The sequence below is a fragment of the Brachyhypopomus gauderio genome, chromosome 10 (assembly GCF_052324685.1).
Source record: "Brachyhypopomus gauderio isolate BG-103 chromosome 10, BGAUD_0.2, whole genome shotgun sequence".
Classification (NCBI taxonomy): Eukaryota; Metazoa; Chordata; class Actinopteri; order Gymnotiformes; family Hypopomidae; genus Brachyhypopomus; species Brachyhypopomus gauderio.
The window spans coordinates 6270913-6288782 of NC_135220.1; the positions used below are offsets into that span (position 1 = coordinate 6270913).

Below are 17870 nucleotides of genomic sequence, written 5' to 3' on the forward strand. Positions count from 1 at the left end.
TTATGGTGGAATACTGCCCAACGTTGGATTCGAACCCCCGTTGTCCACGTGCATTGTGGCTGGGAGCACATTGCTCTACCCATTGAGCTAATGGGTCTGACTGGATTACAGGCTCAACTCTAACTCTTTTGAGGAAAAGAATGACCTTTGATCTGCATGCATGTTCAGCATAGAAAATGAAAATATTCACAGTACAACCATTTGTGGATGGATTTGGCACAAACTTGGCAGATATCACCTCAGTGGTCTTCTGAATGTGTCTGTCCAGTTTCATAACAATCAGACATTATATAGGGGAGTTTTTGAAATATGCAGTTCATATGTCATGACGGTACCATTGTGATGCATATGAAAAATATTAAATTGCAAGAATCTTAGAATTTGTTCCACCAGTTTTGTATTTCACATGCTGCTGGATATTATAATATGTGATTTGAGGTGATGGAGTGAAAATCCTAGGACTAGTATGAAAAGTGTAAATTATATGTATTGGATTATACACAAAAATCTGTACTTTTTTGCAAAGCACTTGCAATTACAAAGTTGTTAGTGATTTTGCATAGAATCATATGAGATCATGATTGTCCTTCTACATGAAAGCATGTAGGAGTAATTCAGGAATTTCTAGTATAGCGCCACCTAGTGGTGCAATTCCCGTCATACTTTGATATGTATTAGAGGGTGTGTAGATGAACATAATATGTGAGTTTCATGTTGATTGGCATATGATAAGCTTGTGAAAGGTGTACTGAAAGCTGATTGGTCGATAGCGGCGGCCATATTGGACATATGATGGTGCAGGTCAAGGACCTGTGTCATAGGTGCATATAGATGATGCGTACCAAGTTTGGAGTTATTTGGCCAATCGGTGTGGGCAGGAGAGTTTTTTGGCCGTTATAGCGCCACCTAGGTGTGCATGTCTGCCAAAATGTATGTGCCGGTCTAGACACCCAATAGGTACATGTGTGTGAAATTTGGAGTGAATACATGAAAGTATGCCTGAGATACAGCAGAATATGTGGATTTTTGGCGAAGGAATTTTCGACGCTTGACTTCTGATGCATGTGGCCACGCCCATGTGCAGAAATGTGCACTTTGGCTCCATAACTATTAAAGTTCAGACTCTTCTGAACACCTAGATACCACATATGTGCATGTATGTGAAAAATCCATGGACTAGTACGCGCTCAAAAATGTGTGCGTATTTGCATATTATGCAAATTAGCTCGACATGTAAGGGGCGGAGCATATAGCTTCAATGGAACTTTTTTTAGATGAGCTCATGCCTGATCAGATGCAGTTTGAATTTTATCTCTAGGACATACGGTGTAGGAGAAACACCTGTGTAAACTTTTTCATGCGTTTTTGTGCGCTATAGCGCCACCTATGGTCGGATCGGGCTGGCGTGTTGCGCCTGAGTAGCGGAGGGGAGTACTACAAGTTGGCCAAAGGAGAAGTCTGTAGGTCTTACGGTTTAGGCTGCACGACGCGTTTTAGCGGAGAAAAAGAATAATAATAATAATAATAATAATAATAATAATAATCAGAACAATTACAATAGGGTTCCAGCACCGCTGGTGCTTGGACCCCTAATAAGAAGAAAAAAAAAAAAGAAGAAAAATTCGAGCAATTACAATAGGTTTCCCACACTACGTGTGTGAACCCTAATAATAATAAGAAGAAAATATAGCCGCAAGCGGCAATTACGGGGTCCAAGCACAGGGTATGGGCAGCATCTGGCACGCCTGAGATGCGTAAGCATGTGTGTGTAATCACTGGGTAGGTATGGGTGAAGCAATGTGTATATGAAACCTATAGGTAGGCCATTGCATGTGTGTGCATGTGTAAGAAAGATGTAGGGGTAATTCAGGAAATTCTAGTATAGCGCCACCTAGTGGTGCAATTCCCGTCATACTTGAGTATGTCTTAGAGGGTGTGTAGATGAACATAATATGTGAGTTTCATGTTGATTGGCTTATGATAAGCTTGTGAAATGTGAACTGAAAGCTGATTGGTCGATAGCGGCGGCCATATTGTACATATGATGGTGCAGGTCAAGGACCTGTGTCATAGGTGCATATAGATGATGCGTACCAAGTTTGGAGTTATTTGGCCAATCGGTGTGGGCAGGAGAGTTTTTTGGCCGTTATAGCGCCACCTAGGTGTGCATGTCTGCCAAAATGTATGTACCGGTCTAGACACCCAATAGGTACATGTGTGTGAAATTTGGAGTGAATACATGAAAGTATGCCTGAGATACAGCAGAATATGTGGATTTTTGGCGAAGGAATTTTCTACGCTTGACTTGTGATGCATGTGGCCACACCCATGTGCAGAAATGTGCACTTTGGCTCCATAACAATTAAAGTTCAGACTCTTGTGAGCGCCTGGATACCACATATGTGCATGTATGTGAAAAATCCAGGGACTAGTACGCGCTCAAAAATTTGTGCAAATTTGCATATTATGCAAATTAGCTCGACATGTAAGGGGCGGAGCATATGGCTTCAATGGAACTTTTTTTAGATGAGCACATGCCTGATCAGGTGAAGTTTACATTTTGTCTCTAGGACATACGGTTTAGGAGAAACACCAGTTTAAACTTTTTCATGCGTTTTTGTGCACTATAGCGCCACCTATGGTCGGATCGGGCTGGCGTGTTGCGCCTGAGTAGCGGAGAGGAGTACTACAAGTTGGCCAAAGGAGAAGTATGTAGGTCTTACGGTTTAGGCTGCACAACGCGTTTTAAGGCAGAAAAAAAATTGGCATATGCAAAGCTTGTGAAAGGTGTACTGAAAGCTGATTGGTCGATAGCGGTGGCCATATTGGACATATGATGGTGCAGATCAAGGACCTGTGTCATAGGTGCATATAGATGATGCGTACCAAGTTTGGAGTTATTTGGCCAATCGGTGTGGGCAGGAGAGTTTTTTGGCCGTTATAGCGCCACCTAGGTGTGCATGTCTGCCAAAATGCATGTGCAGGTCTAGACACCCAATAGGTACATGTGTGTGAAATTTGGAGTGAATACATGAAAGTATGCCTGAGATACAGCAGAATATGTGGATTTTTGGCGAAGGAATTTTCGACGCTTGACTTGTGATGCATGTGGCCACGCCCATGTGCAGAAATGTGCACTTTGGCTCCATAACTTTTAAAGTTCAGACTCTTCTGAACGTTTTGATACCACATATGTGCATGTATGTGAAAAATCCAGGGACTAGTACGCGCTCAAAAATGTGTGCAAATTTGCATATTATGCAAATTAGCTCGACATGTAAGGGGCGGAGCATATAGCTTCAATGGAACTTTTTTTAGATGAGCTCATGCCTGATCAGATGCAGTTTGAATTGTATCTCTAGGACATACGGTGTAGGAGAAACACCTGTGTAAACTTTTTCATGCGATTTTGTGCGCTATAGCGCCACCTATGGTCGGATCGGGCTGGCGTGTTGCGCCTGAGTAGCGGAGAGGAGTACTACAAGTTGGCCAAAGGAGAAGTCTGTAGGTCTTACGGTTTAGGCTGCACAACGCGTTTTAGCGGAGAAAAAGAATAATAATAATAATAATAATAATAATAATAATAATCGGAACAAATACAATAGGGTTCCAGCACCTTCAGTGCTTGGACCCCTAAAAACCCGACAATTACAATAGGTTTCCCACACTACGTGTGTGAACCCTAATTAGCAGAAAGCTAAATCATTCAACTCAGAAGACCTTTTAAATAAGGAGCACAGATTTTAGCGAATCACATCAGGTTTAACATGCCTAGGAGCTCTGCTCTTTTTGCACTTTGAAATACTAACACTTATCATGATAACTGTTGTCATGGTGACTATAGATATATATTGTTCTATGATTGTTATTTTCTGTTGACATATCTATCATATATATGACCTCAGTGACCCCTTGTCTCATGCCGCTGTTTGCGTTCCGGCATTGTTTGATTTACAAATTAAGCACTGTATAGCTAATAAGTGTAATGGCAGATTTTGCAGACCGGCCTCAGGGAGGACTTCAGCACAACACTAAGTGCTTGTGGGTTATATTGAACATTTGTTCTTGCTTTTTGTGTTTGTTTTTGGGACTTTTGTGAGGGAAATTAAATGACAGTAATATTAGCTAAAGCATTTAAATCAACTCCAAACACTCAAATAATAAGAGAGATTTCCCACATCCTGTGTGTGTGCCCGCTAATGACACTATATGCAAGAGGACGTGCTGATGCTCCTACCTGAGGCTCACCATCTACACCAAAGAGACTGTGACTACTTGGCCGGGGAACAAGGACCTTAAACATTATCTGTAGAACCATCCTGCGCACCACGGACTTGTGCTAACGGGCCGCCCAATGGAGGATGGGTTCCCTTTTGAGTCTTGGTCCTCCCAAGGTTTCTTCCTAATCCCCACCACCATAGGGAGTTTTTCCTTGCCACTGTCGCCTTGGCTTGCTCATTAGGGACCCATACGATTGTAAAGCTGCTTTGTGACATGTACTGTGAAAGCTATATAAATAAATTTGACTTTGACTATACAACAAAAATAACTTCTATGTTTAATTTACAGTAGAACTATAATCCACATACTTCTTTGAATGGTGTATTTTTAGGCACACTGAAACAGCATATATAATTTACTATAGCTATAAATTATTATACATCTAAGCATTCCTGCTTTTAACCTAGTAATGGTGATTATGTGTATAATTTTATGCAATGTATGATTTTTTAAAAATAGTTTGTCACTTGTACTACATCCCTATCCCACTAGTGGGCAGTATTTGACAGTGAGTTGTGTTGAGACCAGAGTGAGACCGTATGTACTCTCAGAGGGCCTAAAAATATTCTTAAAACATAAATATATATAAAATAATTTATCCAAATTTATTTTATCTACTTACAGTTTGGCAATCGACATCTAAACAATGACAAAAATATAAGGAAATACATTATTCAACCGTGTCTATTCAATCTGTGTTGGAAGGTGAGGGGTTAAGTGGAAGCCTGTGAGCCTGTGTCTCCCCCTATCAGGACTGTGATGCCCGCTGTTCGTTTACAGACAGCAAAATTGACCAATCATGTCTTCCCTCTTAGTGGGCGGGCTTAACTGTATGATAATTTCCGCCCGCTGTTGAAACGCAGCTGTCGTTAGCGTACCACCGCTAGCTAGTTTCAATTCATTCCTTTGATGTATATATATAATATATACGGTCTCTGGTATGAACCCTTTGGGTACAAGCCAGGCGGCATCAGGTTATTGTAGCAGTCTGGCTGATTTGGTGTTTTGGTTAGAAAAACTGGAAATTGTGATATCACGTGCTACTCAACTTTGGAATGTTTGGTTTAGAATGTTTGGTTGGGAAGGTGGAATGTTTGGATTCAGTTTTGATGCTGAAAAGCTCAGAACAAGTCGAAAGACATTTTGCTCTGTGAATTACAATACATACAAATCTAACAAATCTTTCTATTTCTTCTATATCTTTCTGTCTTTCTATTCTTTCTATTTTTCAGGTGGAGAATGAGTTTTTTCCCCAGGAGAACCGACCAGCCTAGGCCTAGGCAGGAACAGAACCACTTCATATACACACCAGGTTTTACCACTCATGGTGAGAAAAATACATTTTCATATATACTGTACATAATTTTATACTTCTATGTAAGACAGTATATTAATTCTTATGAGTATGGATTTCCATAGGCTTATTCATAATAATTAAAAGTTAAATATGTATACACATTTATATAGTAGGTTTCTAAGGTTCAGAAAAATAACCTGTATATTTATTCTACAGATGACTGTCAAGCTCTTTATTTCATGTGTACAGGATAATATAATTAATGGAGCATGGGTTATTTCTTTGATTTCTTTGACTCAGCACAATTTTCACAAATCCCACCATGTTAACATTGTCCATGTGGCCATGGAAAAAGCAAATAAAAATAAACATTTTTAAAAAGAAACAGATTTCTAACATGACCTCACAAATTCTTAAGCATTCTCCCCACATTCTAATGACATCACATGGCACCATAGCCCTTGTTATAATCACTTGTTCATTGGGAAACACTTACAAGACATTTGAGCCTCACTGGGAGGCGTGCTGGGTTTCACTTTACCTGCTGTGGGATTTTCAGGTGTGCCCTACAACCCCCAAGCGACAGTGATCCACACGGATCCCTGTGGACCAGCACCCTTCCCTCACGGAAGTACGGCGGGACCCTCAGATGTCGGCTATGTTAACATGCCTGTAGAAGGACCACTCCTCACTGGTACTGTGTAACACTGAAGATTACATGCGTATTCAACAAATCAAATAACCATGCATGATGAAGTATTTATTACATTTGTTTGTAAGGTCTGGCAGAGGTGCAGAACCATCAGCTTTCTGCACATGACCTGACCAGTAAAACATCAGTTTTATCAGAAAATATGACATCACATATTCTTCAACATTGTAATGAATTCACATGGCACTGTAGCCCTTCTTATAAACCTGATGATCTTAACAGTACATGCTCATGCTTCCTCTGTGCCCTGCGTTGGTGTTTTGCATTTAGGCCCTGACATGGAGAGGCAGAGACACCTTGCTCAGCCCCATGTTCAAGGCAAGGTTCTGAGGCAGATGGATCCAGTCTACCTCCAGCCTGCTGGTGGGTTCTTCATCGATAACTGTCTTCTTTCATATAGACATTGATAAGATATTTTTACTAGGCACGCGGACTGTTTTTACAAACATTTGTGAATGGGTCACTCTCAGGAGCTCAGTGAATTCCAGCGTGGAACTGTGACAGTATGCCACCTGTGCAGTAAATCCAGTCGTGAAATTTCCTCGCTCCTAAAATTCGACAGTCAGCTGTATTATAAGGAAATGGAAGTGTTTGCGATTAACAGCAACTCAGCCACTTGCTTGAATCATATTTCAGTGGCACTTTCAGATAAAGAAACATATGCAACGTAGTACTAAGGCACTGAGAAATGTTATGGTGAGGTCATTTCTGCTAATGGCCTTATTCGCCCATGCAGGTGAAGTTGGCTCCAGCAGGTGTCCCCCACTGCCTGTGCTCACTTCACGCACGACAGTCACCTCGTCAGGACTGATGAGGCCTTCTCCACCCACCTTCACAAGGTTGCCTCCACTCCCCAAACCTGCTGGCCGAGAGCCTCTCCGTGCCTTCAGGCCTGCCAAAGGTGAGCTCACTCTTTTGCTCTCCTGGAAATGGCATCCAAACCATTTGTTGCAGCAACAAAAAAAGTAAAAAAAATATATTTAAAAAGTAAAAACTGCTTTGAAAACCCTATAGGGGAGACCGGGTATAGTTGTAACATGGGGAGAGTTGTAACACCATCAGTTCACTCATCTGCTAGGCGGTTGTGTTTAGTATAAGGTGATAATGCTTCGAATCATTGTTATACCAGCATAGTATAATACTGATAATACATGTATATGGATTACAGATGTCATTTATCACTATTTTAGTACACCCCCAAACAATCTAAACAAAACATTGTCGTGCTGCTTTGCTGGCTTCTGATACCTCATCTGGACTGCTGCTAAAGCGTATATCTATTAATCTTTGTAATCTATATAACATGGCTTCTTTAAGTATTGGGTATCACCTGGCCAGCGTCAAGCAGCAGCAGTCTGTGTGATATAAGGAGTTTGTGCTTTGTACCTACTTCTGTTGGCAAGGGCAATGTGAGCTTACAAGCAAGACTAGACTTGAAAGTTTTATTGCAGTCAGTTGATTGTGCCAGCACCCCACTCCCCAGGCCTGCGCTGTTCCGATCCAGAGCTTTCCAGAACTCTCCCATAGCCACTTTTGCTCCTCACTGCCATCTGCAGATTTGATTATGAATAAAAGTTTTCTTAAATGTTATTCAAATTGCTCCTATTCATTAGCACATTTCATTTATCCACTTAATGCTACTCTTGATATACATTTGAGCCATGCCAAAATATCGATTATTATAATCTACTATTGTTATTTAAAATGCAGTATGATCTGCAGGTCTTAATTTCATATGCTGGTCTGAAGATTGAACGTGTCCTCTACAGTTCTGCCTGTGTTTCATGTCCAGGTTCAGTGGAGCCTCCCCAGCTCCACTCTCCAGGGTGGAAGAGAGAGAGAGTGGGGAGACTTCACCGGAGCGGCAGACATCTTCAACCCTTGCTTCCAGACATATTCGAAGCAGCTAACCCCAGTGATGCTGGCAGAGGTGACTTATTGATGTTGGCTTTACTTTATGTCATTGAAATACCTGTACAAAATGTAGAATTTATAATGTTGCGTAATTTGTTTTGTGTTAAAATATTGCTAAATACGATATTTGGGAACAAGGAGATCAGTTAGTCAGAAACTTCACTCAGGTGTCAAGTGAACGGAGCTAAACTCATGATCATGGATGCCCTTTCCCATGCAGGTTTGCCCAAATCCAGCCGCTTGCTGTCTGGGAACCCCCCCGGGTCTTTCCTACTGCCCTCCTACCCTCTGGCCACTCTTCCGGGAGTGCAGCTCACTCCCACTCTGCATCGTAGACGACACAAGCGAGACACGAGCCCTCGGCGCAGAGACCCGGGTCCGTGGAGGGACAGTACTGGTGAGCGCATGGCTACGTTGCTAAGAACGTGCTAGGCACACACAGTGAGGCATGGCCGGTTATTTGGGTGCCCGGTTAAGTTAAGTTCGTCTTGCACTAAGCTTGTCTTGCACTTGTTCCCACGTCAGTGGTAAAGTGATGAGCAGACCTAATTTTGTGGTGTCATACATACTACATGAATTTTATTTTAACCAAAAAATGTGCATATACTTGGATCATTTATAGTCACCACTTGTCAAATGTACAAAATACTCATACTGATGCTCTTCATCTGACATGATTTCACTCAGTAATGGAACAGTGTCTAGCAGAGGCGACATGTGCTAGCCATTAGCAGAGCTAGGCGGTACTGTAGTTTGGCGCTTCAGTATCTACCAGTATCAGAATTAAAATAATTTTGAATTGTGCCGAAATAATTAAATTGAATCAAATTGTATTTAAATGTAAGACTTCATGATGCAATAAACTAAAAGAATCACAACTAAGCTAAACTAAAACTGGGTCACACATTTACTGAAGCTCTGATAAATGTCTTCCTGCTTCTGGGCTCACGGATGCCCTGCTTTCAGTTCTTCAGTACTAATTCATTGTGCTGCCATTACATGAATTGTAGCAAGATGCATATGAGATGTTGCCGTTCTCGGTCCATCTTGCTTGAATCATATTTCAGTGGCACTTTCAGATAAAGAAACATATGCAACGTAGTACTAAGGCACTGAGAAATGTTATGGTGAGGTAATTTCTGCTAATGGCCTTATTCGCCCATGCAGGTGAAGTTGGCTCCAGCAGGTGTCCCCCACTGCCTGTGCTCGCTTCACGCACGACAGTCACCTCGTCAGGACTGATGAGGCCTTCTCCGCCCACATTCACAAGGTTGCCTCCACTCCCCAAACCTTCTGGCCGAGAGCCTCTCCGTGCCTTCAGGCCTGCCAAAGGTGAGCTCACTCTTTTGCTCTCCTGGAAATTGCATCCAAAATCATTTGCTGCACCAACAACAACAAAAAAAGTAAAAAAAGTATTAAAAGAGTAAAAACTGCTTTGAAAGCCCTATACTACAAACAAAAAGCCCCTGCTGATCCTCTTGTACATTGCTATGCCTGCACCCATGGACATGTTTTTCTGCACCATGAAGAAACCACTATGAAACCAGAAGTTATATTTGGGATTTTTGATGGAGTACGTGTTAATATGTATTGTGCTTTTCAGGATCTCAAGTGCAAAGCACCAGGGCAGTCCCTGCTGACGACATGTGTGAAGGAGTAGTTGGCAGAGGTTGGAATTGCTTTGCTGTTAACACTGCATTACACAACAATGTTTTATATCTAGTTCTCCATGTTGAATAATGTTTTGCAGTCAGTTTTCAAGCTGATTTGAACCAAAGTTGAGCTGGTAGCCCTAAAAGTCCTAGTCAGTTTGTTTGGGTTCTGGTATTCCTCTCTAGATGAACTCAAACCAGGAACTCCCAGGGAGGATCCCCATGAGCATCAGATTTTACAGCCCTTCTACAAACCAGACCTCGCTCTCGCTCAGAGCTTCAGACTGCTTAGCTCTGATGACTGGTAAGTCACACCTGCAAAATTCTGAAGCATTTGGCTAGGGCAGGTTAAACAGCAAGTCATTTATGGTGTTCTGCATATATGGTATGTATGCATGTATTTAGTGAAGTTTTTTCCTCTTTGTCCCTTTTCTTGTAGCATTTTTTACTTTCAGTAGCCGATGGTTACAGTGTGTGTCTATGTCCAATATCTTCATACAGGGAGAAGAAAATTGAAGGATTGATGTCAATCCGTAGATTGGCTCAGTATCACGCTGATGTGCTTGGCAGCAGGCTTCATGATGTCTGCATTGTTCTTATTCAAGAGGTAAGCCACTATATTTGCTGACTGTGTATCTGTCTTCTGAATTCTAAAATTGGCAGCCATCAGCATGTACACATTACAGGTGATGTTGCTGACAAACTCAAGTCAGAGTTAGCATAGTACTTTGAAATTCCTTTTTTATAAAAACATTTCTCATTTAATTGAAATTCAGATGGCATATCTAACTGTAATTAGTGATTAATGTATTTAGGCCTACATAACACATTGCAGTGGTGGATTATACTTATTAAGATGGCGGTGGCAGTGTTGGATGTGGCTGAAACGAGCTGGAACGTCGTCTTTCCTGCAGGTGCTGCACCTGCGCTCTGCAGTGTCCCGCATGGCGGTGGTGTCCTTGAGGGAGTTGTACTCCAGCCTGCAGAAAGGGATGGACCAGGAAGTGGAGGCTACAGCTAAGGTCCTCCTCCACAAAGCAGCGGAGTCCAATGGCTTCATCAGGCAGGACGTGGACACAGCTCTGGACAGCATGGTGCAGAACTGCACCCCCATTCGGAGCATGAACGCCCTTCTTGCTGGAGGACTCTGGTCAGTTAGCATGCAGTGAGCTTTAAACTGTGGCTTTCAGATAGCAACAACAGTAACAAGAAGCTAACACAACACTGATTATGGCTGCTGTTTTTACTTCTCCATTGTTCTTTCAAAATATTGCCACGACCTATATCAATATTTTTAGTTATTTATCCTCTTAAATATTTTTTTTTATTGAGTTCCATCTCCGCTCTGCTGATCCAAACTGCCCTTCACACCACTTAAAGAATAGGCTAGTTAGCTAGCTCACAGAGGACATACAAACATTTTCTGTTTAAAAAATACATATATACACTAACTGTTGCAAACTAAGCCATTGAATAGAATATGATCATTTGATTGTGCACGTAGATCATACATAAGGGTATTAAGTTTCTTTATAGAAGCAAAAAGTTGTACTGTATACATTGATTGGATGGATTAATAGTTATTACCTTCTTTTTTTGAATGCCCTAATTTTTTTCCTTCTGTTTTCCTCAAAAGTCATCTGAATGCTGCAGTAAGAAAGTGTACTGCTCGGCACTTGGCTACTTTGGTAGAGAAGATTGGTGCAGAGCGAATTATTCCTGCAGTCTCCAAGTTGGCACAGGACTCTTCCCAAGAAACCAGGTTAGTATTGTGATCAGAACGAGAATTCTACAAAGCTTATTCAATTTCCCAGATAGTAATAGATGCTGTGAGTCATGGATCCCTCACTCTCGGTTCTCTCCTGTTTTGGGGTCTGTTCCTTGTCTCAGGCGCTTGGGCCGGCGTATGCTGCTGTTCCTGTCCTCCCACCACGACTTTGATAAGATGGTGGAAAAGTACATCCCTGCCAAAGACCTGGCAACCATCAGGGACACTGTCCTCACTCTGAAATCCAAGGTGGCGATTCATGTTTGGATACATGATGAGGATTTTTTATCCCTTTCAGCAACTATGCCCCATGTTTACTCACTAAACAAAGCTTATTCACAAAACTTCTAGGTGAAACAGACTGCAATAAAAAAACATCTAAACTGTCATGGTAGACATATATTGTAAACAAATAATAAAGTACAGGGCAGTGCGTGACACCACACATTGTATTTACAGTAGGACATGCACAGTGGTTGAGCATGGTTCAAAATGAACCGGTTTGAAACCTTTGGGATAGAATCAAAGTATGAAGCAACATGTGGACTTCAATATCATCACTCCATGTTTTGTGGTGATTCGTACGTGTGTATTCCCAGAAGAGGACAAAGGTGTCTAGGATTCCAAGATATAAGATGCGTCAGCCTCGTCTGGAGCAGCAAGAAGCTCCAGCCGCACAGACGGATCGGCAGAACACGCAGCGAATGAAGCGCAGCCTTAGGCACACGGTGAAGGACGTGAGCCCAGACGACGCGGCACCTCTGAAAGGTAACGGCTGACCTCGGCAAACGCTCCCCTCCTGTTTCCTGAGAACTTTACCTTACCGCTTACCTATGAACCTCCTTCTCATCAGACCTGCAGCTGAACAGTAATGTTCCAGCCCAGACTAAGACCGATGTCCTCATGGATGATTTGCCCACGAGCCCCAGCAATGCACGCACCCCCAGAAGTCCCAGCCCCCCCACGGCTGTCCCTACTAAACACTTACTGCCACGACGCAGACGAGCTCCCAGTCTGATCAGAGCACGCCCGTCCCTTTCAAACAGTTCTGGTGAGTGTTGCCTGCTCTTCAGCTTCTTCATGTGTGATCACTGCGCTTGCACGTAAATTGCTTTGCTGTTAACACTGCATTACACAACAATGTTTTAAATCTAGTTCTCCATGTTGAATAATGTTTTGCAGTTACAAGGATGTAACTTTTTTTGTTTCATGTAGTGAGCTTCACTTCACGTTACACTGCGGGACGTCTTCTGGGCACAGGAGGATTCGGCTCAGTGTATGCAGGAGTCCGCAAGGCTGATGGAAAACAGGTGAGCATCAGCACACAATACAAGAATGATTGTGGGACCTAATTTCTATTTTAGATTGTGATTAGAACTTTGAGCTATGAGTTTTCCCTAGAGATCATTTGTTATTCACATGGCAATCAAGTGGTCAAGTCTAATGTACCTTGACCTTTTTCCACTTTTTGAACACAAAGATCCTGATTATACAATGTGATAAGCTTGGCAATCTGTGGATGAGTATTTATCAGACTCCAGATTTATGAGTTACCCGAGAAGCTGTGGCTACCATCTGAAAGCCCTTAGATATGTTAAATATACTGTCTGTTTTGTGTAAACAACTTCACTTCCTGTGTTTTTTATGTGACCAGATCGCCATTAAATTTGTGCCAAAGTATCACGCAGAAAGGTTCATCACTGTTGTAAGTCCAATACCTTTACTTATGTAATATTGCAACAATGTTTGAAACTTTTTAGATGGGTAAAACTGTAAAGGGACTATAAACGCAAAGCTGTTAATTTTCCATTCAGTGACTCCTCACAACACGAATGGAAAACAGTTCACATTTTATATTCAGGTTTCATCTAATGATTGGTACCAATCCAGATCCCTTTCATGTTAACCTGCTAACCATAATTCCACTATAAATCTTCAAACCCATACTAACCAAGTCTTCCTTAATTTTAGCCCGGCAATACTCGCCGTCTCCCCTTAGAGGTGGCTTTAATGGAGATGGTGTGCAAGCCACCTCGTTGTGAGCATATTGTGGAGCTCCTAGAATGGTTTGAGTGCCACAAGTGCTTCATCTTGATTCTGGAGCGACCCGTCCCCTGCATAGACCTGTTTGACTTCTTGAACTTGCACCAACGCCAACTGCCTGAGCCACTGGCACGACGGATCATGCGTCAGGTGGTTCAGGCTGTCCTTCACTGCCATGACCGTGGAGTTCTGCATAGAGACATCAAGGGAAAGAACCTTCTGGTGAACCTGGACACCCTTGACGTCAAGTTGATCGACTTTGGCTGTGGCGATCTGCTTAAGACCGGACCCTACAGGCACTTTAGAGGTTATTCACCATAGGAATGAAATGTGCACCTCAAGTTAAAAAATGGGATCAAATTAGAGACTATTATAAACATTTTATTTTGTTATTGATGATTCTCTCTCGTTGTCTCAGGCACCATGGTATACAGCCCACCTGAATGGCAGGTTGACAGGACGTATGAGGGCCGTCAAGCCACCATCTGGAGTCTGGGTGTGCTCCTCTACAGTATTATCTGTGGACATCTGCCCTTTGAGAAGGTGGAGGACATTGTTGAGGCACACCTGTGCTTCAGTGGAAACCCATCCAGAGGTGAAAAGGCAGAAGCATCTTCAAGATAACTAGAAAGTCTAAATTGCAAAATGATCATTTATGTAATTATTTAATCTGGTAATGTAATACACAACCACAGATTGATAAAATGGACTAATGAAGAATGGAGAATTGGCAATACAACATTTTGTAACCGTCTTAAAATGATAAAAAGTTTTGTTCAGTCTTTTTTGTTAGTGATGGAGGTTTCTGTACAGTTCTGTCATTTATAAACTTTGAATAAGCCATTAGAACAGTCAGATCAGAAGTTTCAGATGGTAATTGATTTTCTTTCTCAACTAATCCCGTTGCTACACACACAGACTGCCGCCATCTGATAACATGGTGTCTTCAAAAGGACCCTGCAAAACGTCCTGTGCTCGAGGATGTTCTTGCACATGAGTGGTTTTTAGAAGGACTTCAGAACTAACTCAGGTTAGACAAGGAGTATAAATGGAACATGTTTGCATACATGATGAGGATTTTTTATCCCATTCAGCCACTATGCCCCATGTTTACTCACTAAACAAAGCTTATTCACAAAACCTTTAGGTGAAACAGACTGCAAAAAAAAACCATCTAAACTGTGATGGTAGACATATATTGTAAAAAAATATTAAAGTACAGGGCAGTGCGTGGCACCATACATTGTATTTACAGTAGGGCATGCACAGTGTAGTCCCAGACCCAGTAGTTAAAGGACAGAGCATGGTTCAAAATGAACCGGCTTGAAACCTTTGGGATATAACCAAAGTATGAAGCAACATGTGGACTTCAATATCATCACTCCATGATGTTGATGTGGCTTTAGGATCTGGGTGAGATGCCTCAGGATACACAGCTCGAGGCAGGCGCTCCATCCCAGCTGTGGAGTCATGCGTACCTCCTCCTCAGTTTGCCAGCAGGTGAATATTTAAAATCAAACAACAACAAAAATCAAAACAACAACAAAAAAGTGCATCCTGATTGGAACTGCTTTGATGTTTGCAATTTTGATGGTTTTGATGTTGGTTTAATTTGATTGCAGCCTTGTTCATTTTGTGTTTCAACACTATAACCCAATCCTTGTGTTTTCTCTCTTGTGTGTGTTCAGCAAAGACAGCAGCAGAGCACACATCCTTAGCATTGCAGACAAGACGGAGTACGTCAAGCAGCTCAAGGCCCTGCTGGGTTCAAAAGACTTCAGGGAGCGCATCAAGTGCATTGATCAGCTGGTGGTCGACTGCGAAGACAACCCATATATGGTCGTGGGCAACATGTTCCCGGTAACTCATTTGAACTGAATTGATTTTTAATGTTTTCAGCAGCTTTCAGAAGTGATCTGTATAGGGGGTCATACGTTGGAGAACATTAAATGCTGGCACATTTTAAATGCTGGCACATCACACTGCTCAGATGTGCCAGCACTGCTCAGAGACAACCTGGCCCAAGTGGTCTAGATCTTAGTCCCAGCTATAGTGGACAATCACCTCAACTCCAAGAATAACGCCATCTACATGGCAACAATAGGTGCCATTCAAGCTCTCATCAATAACCTTGGTGGGTTCATTTCTCTCTTCACAAAACATCTTGAAGAACACATGCCACTGGGCTTTAGAAAAACAACAACAACAATGATTGTGTTCTGTTTTACCTTTGGGGAAAAGGTTCACACAAATCGGTAAAAGAATGTTCCTGCTCTTTGGCTAGATGTTTGTGGTGCAGATCAAATGGAAATTTCCTTTCATATTAAGGCACAGTCCAATATAAAGAGAAAAAAAAGACTGACAGGAGATCTTGCGTTATCTGACAGCAGATTGTTAAATAATGGAGTTTACAGTGGATGTGCTTAGGCTCTTTTGTTCTGCCTAATATGCACTCAAATAATTATGCATATGTGTTCCAAATGACCATTTGCAAACAGAGCTTTGTTCTCCTATCAGATACTGTTCATATATATTTAGTTAAAGTGTAACATTTTATGTGAATAATTAGTTGTTTTGATAAAGCAGGACACGTTTCTAAAAAGAATTACCATACTGTAAATATTGCTGAACTTGACCAACACTGTCCTTGATCTATCTTTTTTCAGATAACACTACTTCTTCAACTGTTTTGCACAAAGGCTCGATTTCTCAGTGGAAAAGCTAAAGTGGATCTTGTTGATAAAGTTGCAGGTAAGTATACAATATACAGTGTCTAATCTTTTGTGGTTGTGTATACAGAAATATTCTACAAATTCAAATACATTTATCAAAAAACAATTATTTCAGAAAGTCATTCCACTGATATGCTAAGAGATGCCAGAGATAAAAAAAAAAGATAAAAGATTTACCAGAAATACTATAATTCCTATATTTATTAATAATATTTATAATATTGATAATAATCATTCCAGAGAGTTACCATAGTTACCAAATACTGTCACTTTAATTGAATTAAATCTTTCTAGGTTAAGAAAATGCTTCTGCAATAACCCAGTACTTTCCAGGGTTGATTTATTTATCTTGTTCTTTTTATAGAGGTGGTTAGGGAACTCTACCCCTGCAAGCCACAACTGGTTGAGCAGAAGGTGCTTCCTCTGCTCTGGTACCTCCTGGGGACCTCCAGCAACAGTGGTACAGTCCACGGGAGGGGTGGAAGCGTAAGGGGGGCCACTGTCCACCTATGCCAAGCCGCAAGAGCCTAAACGAGTTTGTGAAGAACCTCTCGATCAACTGAGAGCTGCCAGCCAGACCTCCAGACCAAAATAAACCCCAACATGGTTTCTACTTGAAGATGGAGATGTTTGTGCATTTCTTATTGTGCCTGCACTTTAAATGAAAGAGAGAGGAAGAAAGTCAAATTAGCAGAAAGCTAAATCATTCAACTCAGAAGTCCTTTTAAATAAGGAGCACAGATTTTAGCGAATCACATCAGGTTTAACATGCCTAGGAGCTCTGCTCTTTTTGCACTTTGAAATACTAACACTTATCATGATAACTGTTGTCATGGTGACTATAGATATATATTGTTCTATGATTGTTATTTTCTGTTGACATATCTATCATATATATGACCTCAGTGACCCCTTGTCTCATGCCGCTGTTTGCGTTCCGGCATTGTTTGATTTACAAATTAAGCACTGTATAGCTAATAAGTGTAATGGCAGATTTTGCAGACCGGCCTCAGGGAGGACTTCAGCACAACACTAAGTGCTTGTGGGTTATATTGAACATTTGTTCTTGCTTTTTGTGTTTGTTTTTGGGACTTTTGTGAGGGAAATTAAATGACAGTAATATTAGCTAAAGCATTTAAATCAACTCCAAACACTCAAATAATAAGAGAGATTTCCCACATCCTGTGTGTGTGCCCGCTAATGACACTATATGCAAGAGGACGTGCTGATGCTCCTACCTGAGGCTCACCATCTACACCAAAGAGACTGTGACTACTTGGCCGGGGAACAAGGACCTTAAACATTATCTGTAGAACCATCCTGCGCACCACGGACTTGTGCTAACGGGCCGCCCAATGGAGGATGGGTTCCCTTTTGAGTCTTGGTCCTCCCAAGGTTTCTTCCTAATCCCCACCACCATAGGGAGTTTTTCCTTGCCACTGTCGCCTTGGCTTGCTCATTAGGGACCCAT

General features: G+C 41.7%; 1 protein-coding gene across 2 annotated transcripts; it reads left to right on the forward strand.

Annotated features, from left to right (window-relative positions):
• Positions 1 to 5138: 5138 nt before the first annotated feature.
• LOC143525291 (uncharacterized) lies at positions 5139 to 17579 on the forward strand. Of its 2 annotated transcripts, XM_077019018.1 has the most exons (25): positions 5139 to 5608; positions 6138 to 6272; positions 6359 to 6457; positions 6561 to 6653; positions 7027 to 7191; positions 8083 to 8220; positions 8425 to 8601; positions 9372 to 9536; positions 9808 to 9873; positions 10043 to 10160; positions 10358 to 10463; positions 10771 to 11006; positions 11493 to 11618; positions 11747 to 11873; positions 12224 to 12392; positions 12478 to 12675; positions 12840 to 12934; positions 13279 to 13329; positions 13596 to 13974; positions 14086 to 14262; positions 14586 to 14697; positions 15074 to 15167; positions 15356 to 15527; positions 16334 to 16418; positions 16764 to 17579. In XM_077019018.1, the coding sequence occupies exons 1-21, from the start codon at positions 5521 to 5523 to the stop codon at positions 14690 to 14692; spliced, it is 3015 nt and encodes a 1004-aa protein (XP_076875133.1). In that variant the 5' UTR covers positions 5139 to 5520; the 3' UTR covers positions 14693 to 14697; positions 15074 to 15167; positions 15356 to 15527; positions 16334 to 16418; positions 16764 to 17579. The 2 variants fall into 2 exon arrangements, with proteins under 2 accessions (XP_076875133.1, XP_076875134.1); XM_077019019.1 differs by lacking the exon at positions 6359 to 6457.
• Positions 17580 to 17870: the final 291 nt, after the last annotated feature.

Coding starts and splice junctions, on each gene's coding strand:
- LOC143525291 (XM_077019018.1), top strand. CDS start 5,521: ATGAGTTTTTTCCCCAGGAGAACCGACCAGCCTAGGCCTAGGCAGGAA. Junction 10,464..10,770: donor GCATTGTTCTTATTCAAGAG/GTAAGCCACTAT, acceptor TCTTTCCTGCAG/GTGCTGCACCTGCGCTCTGC. Junction 11,007..11,492: donor CTTCTTGCTGGAGGACTCTG/GTCAGTTAGCAT, acceptor TTTCCTCAAAAG/TCATCTGAATGCTGCAGTAA.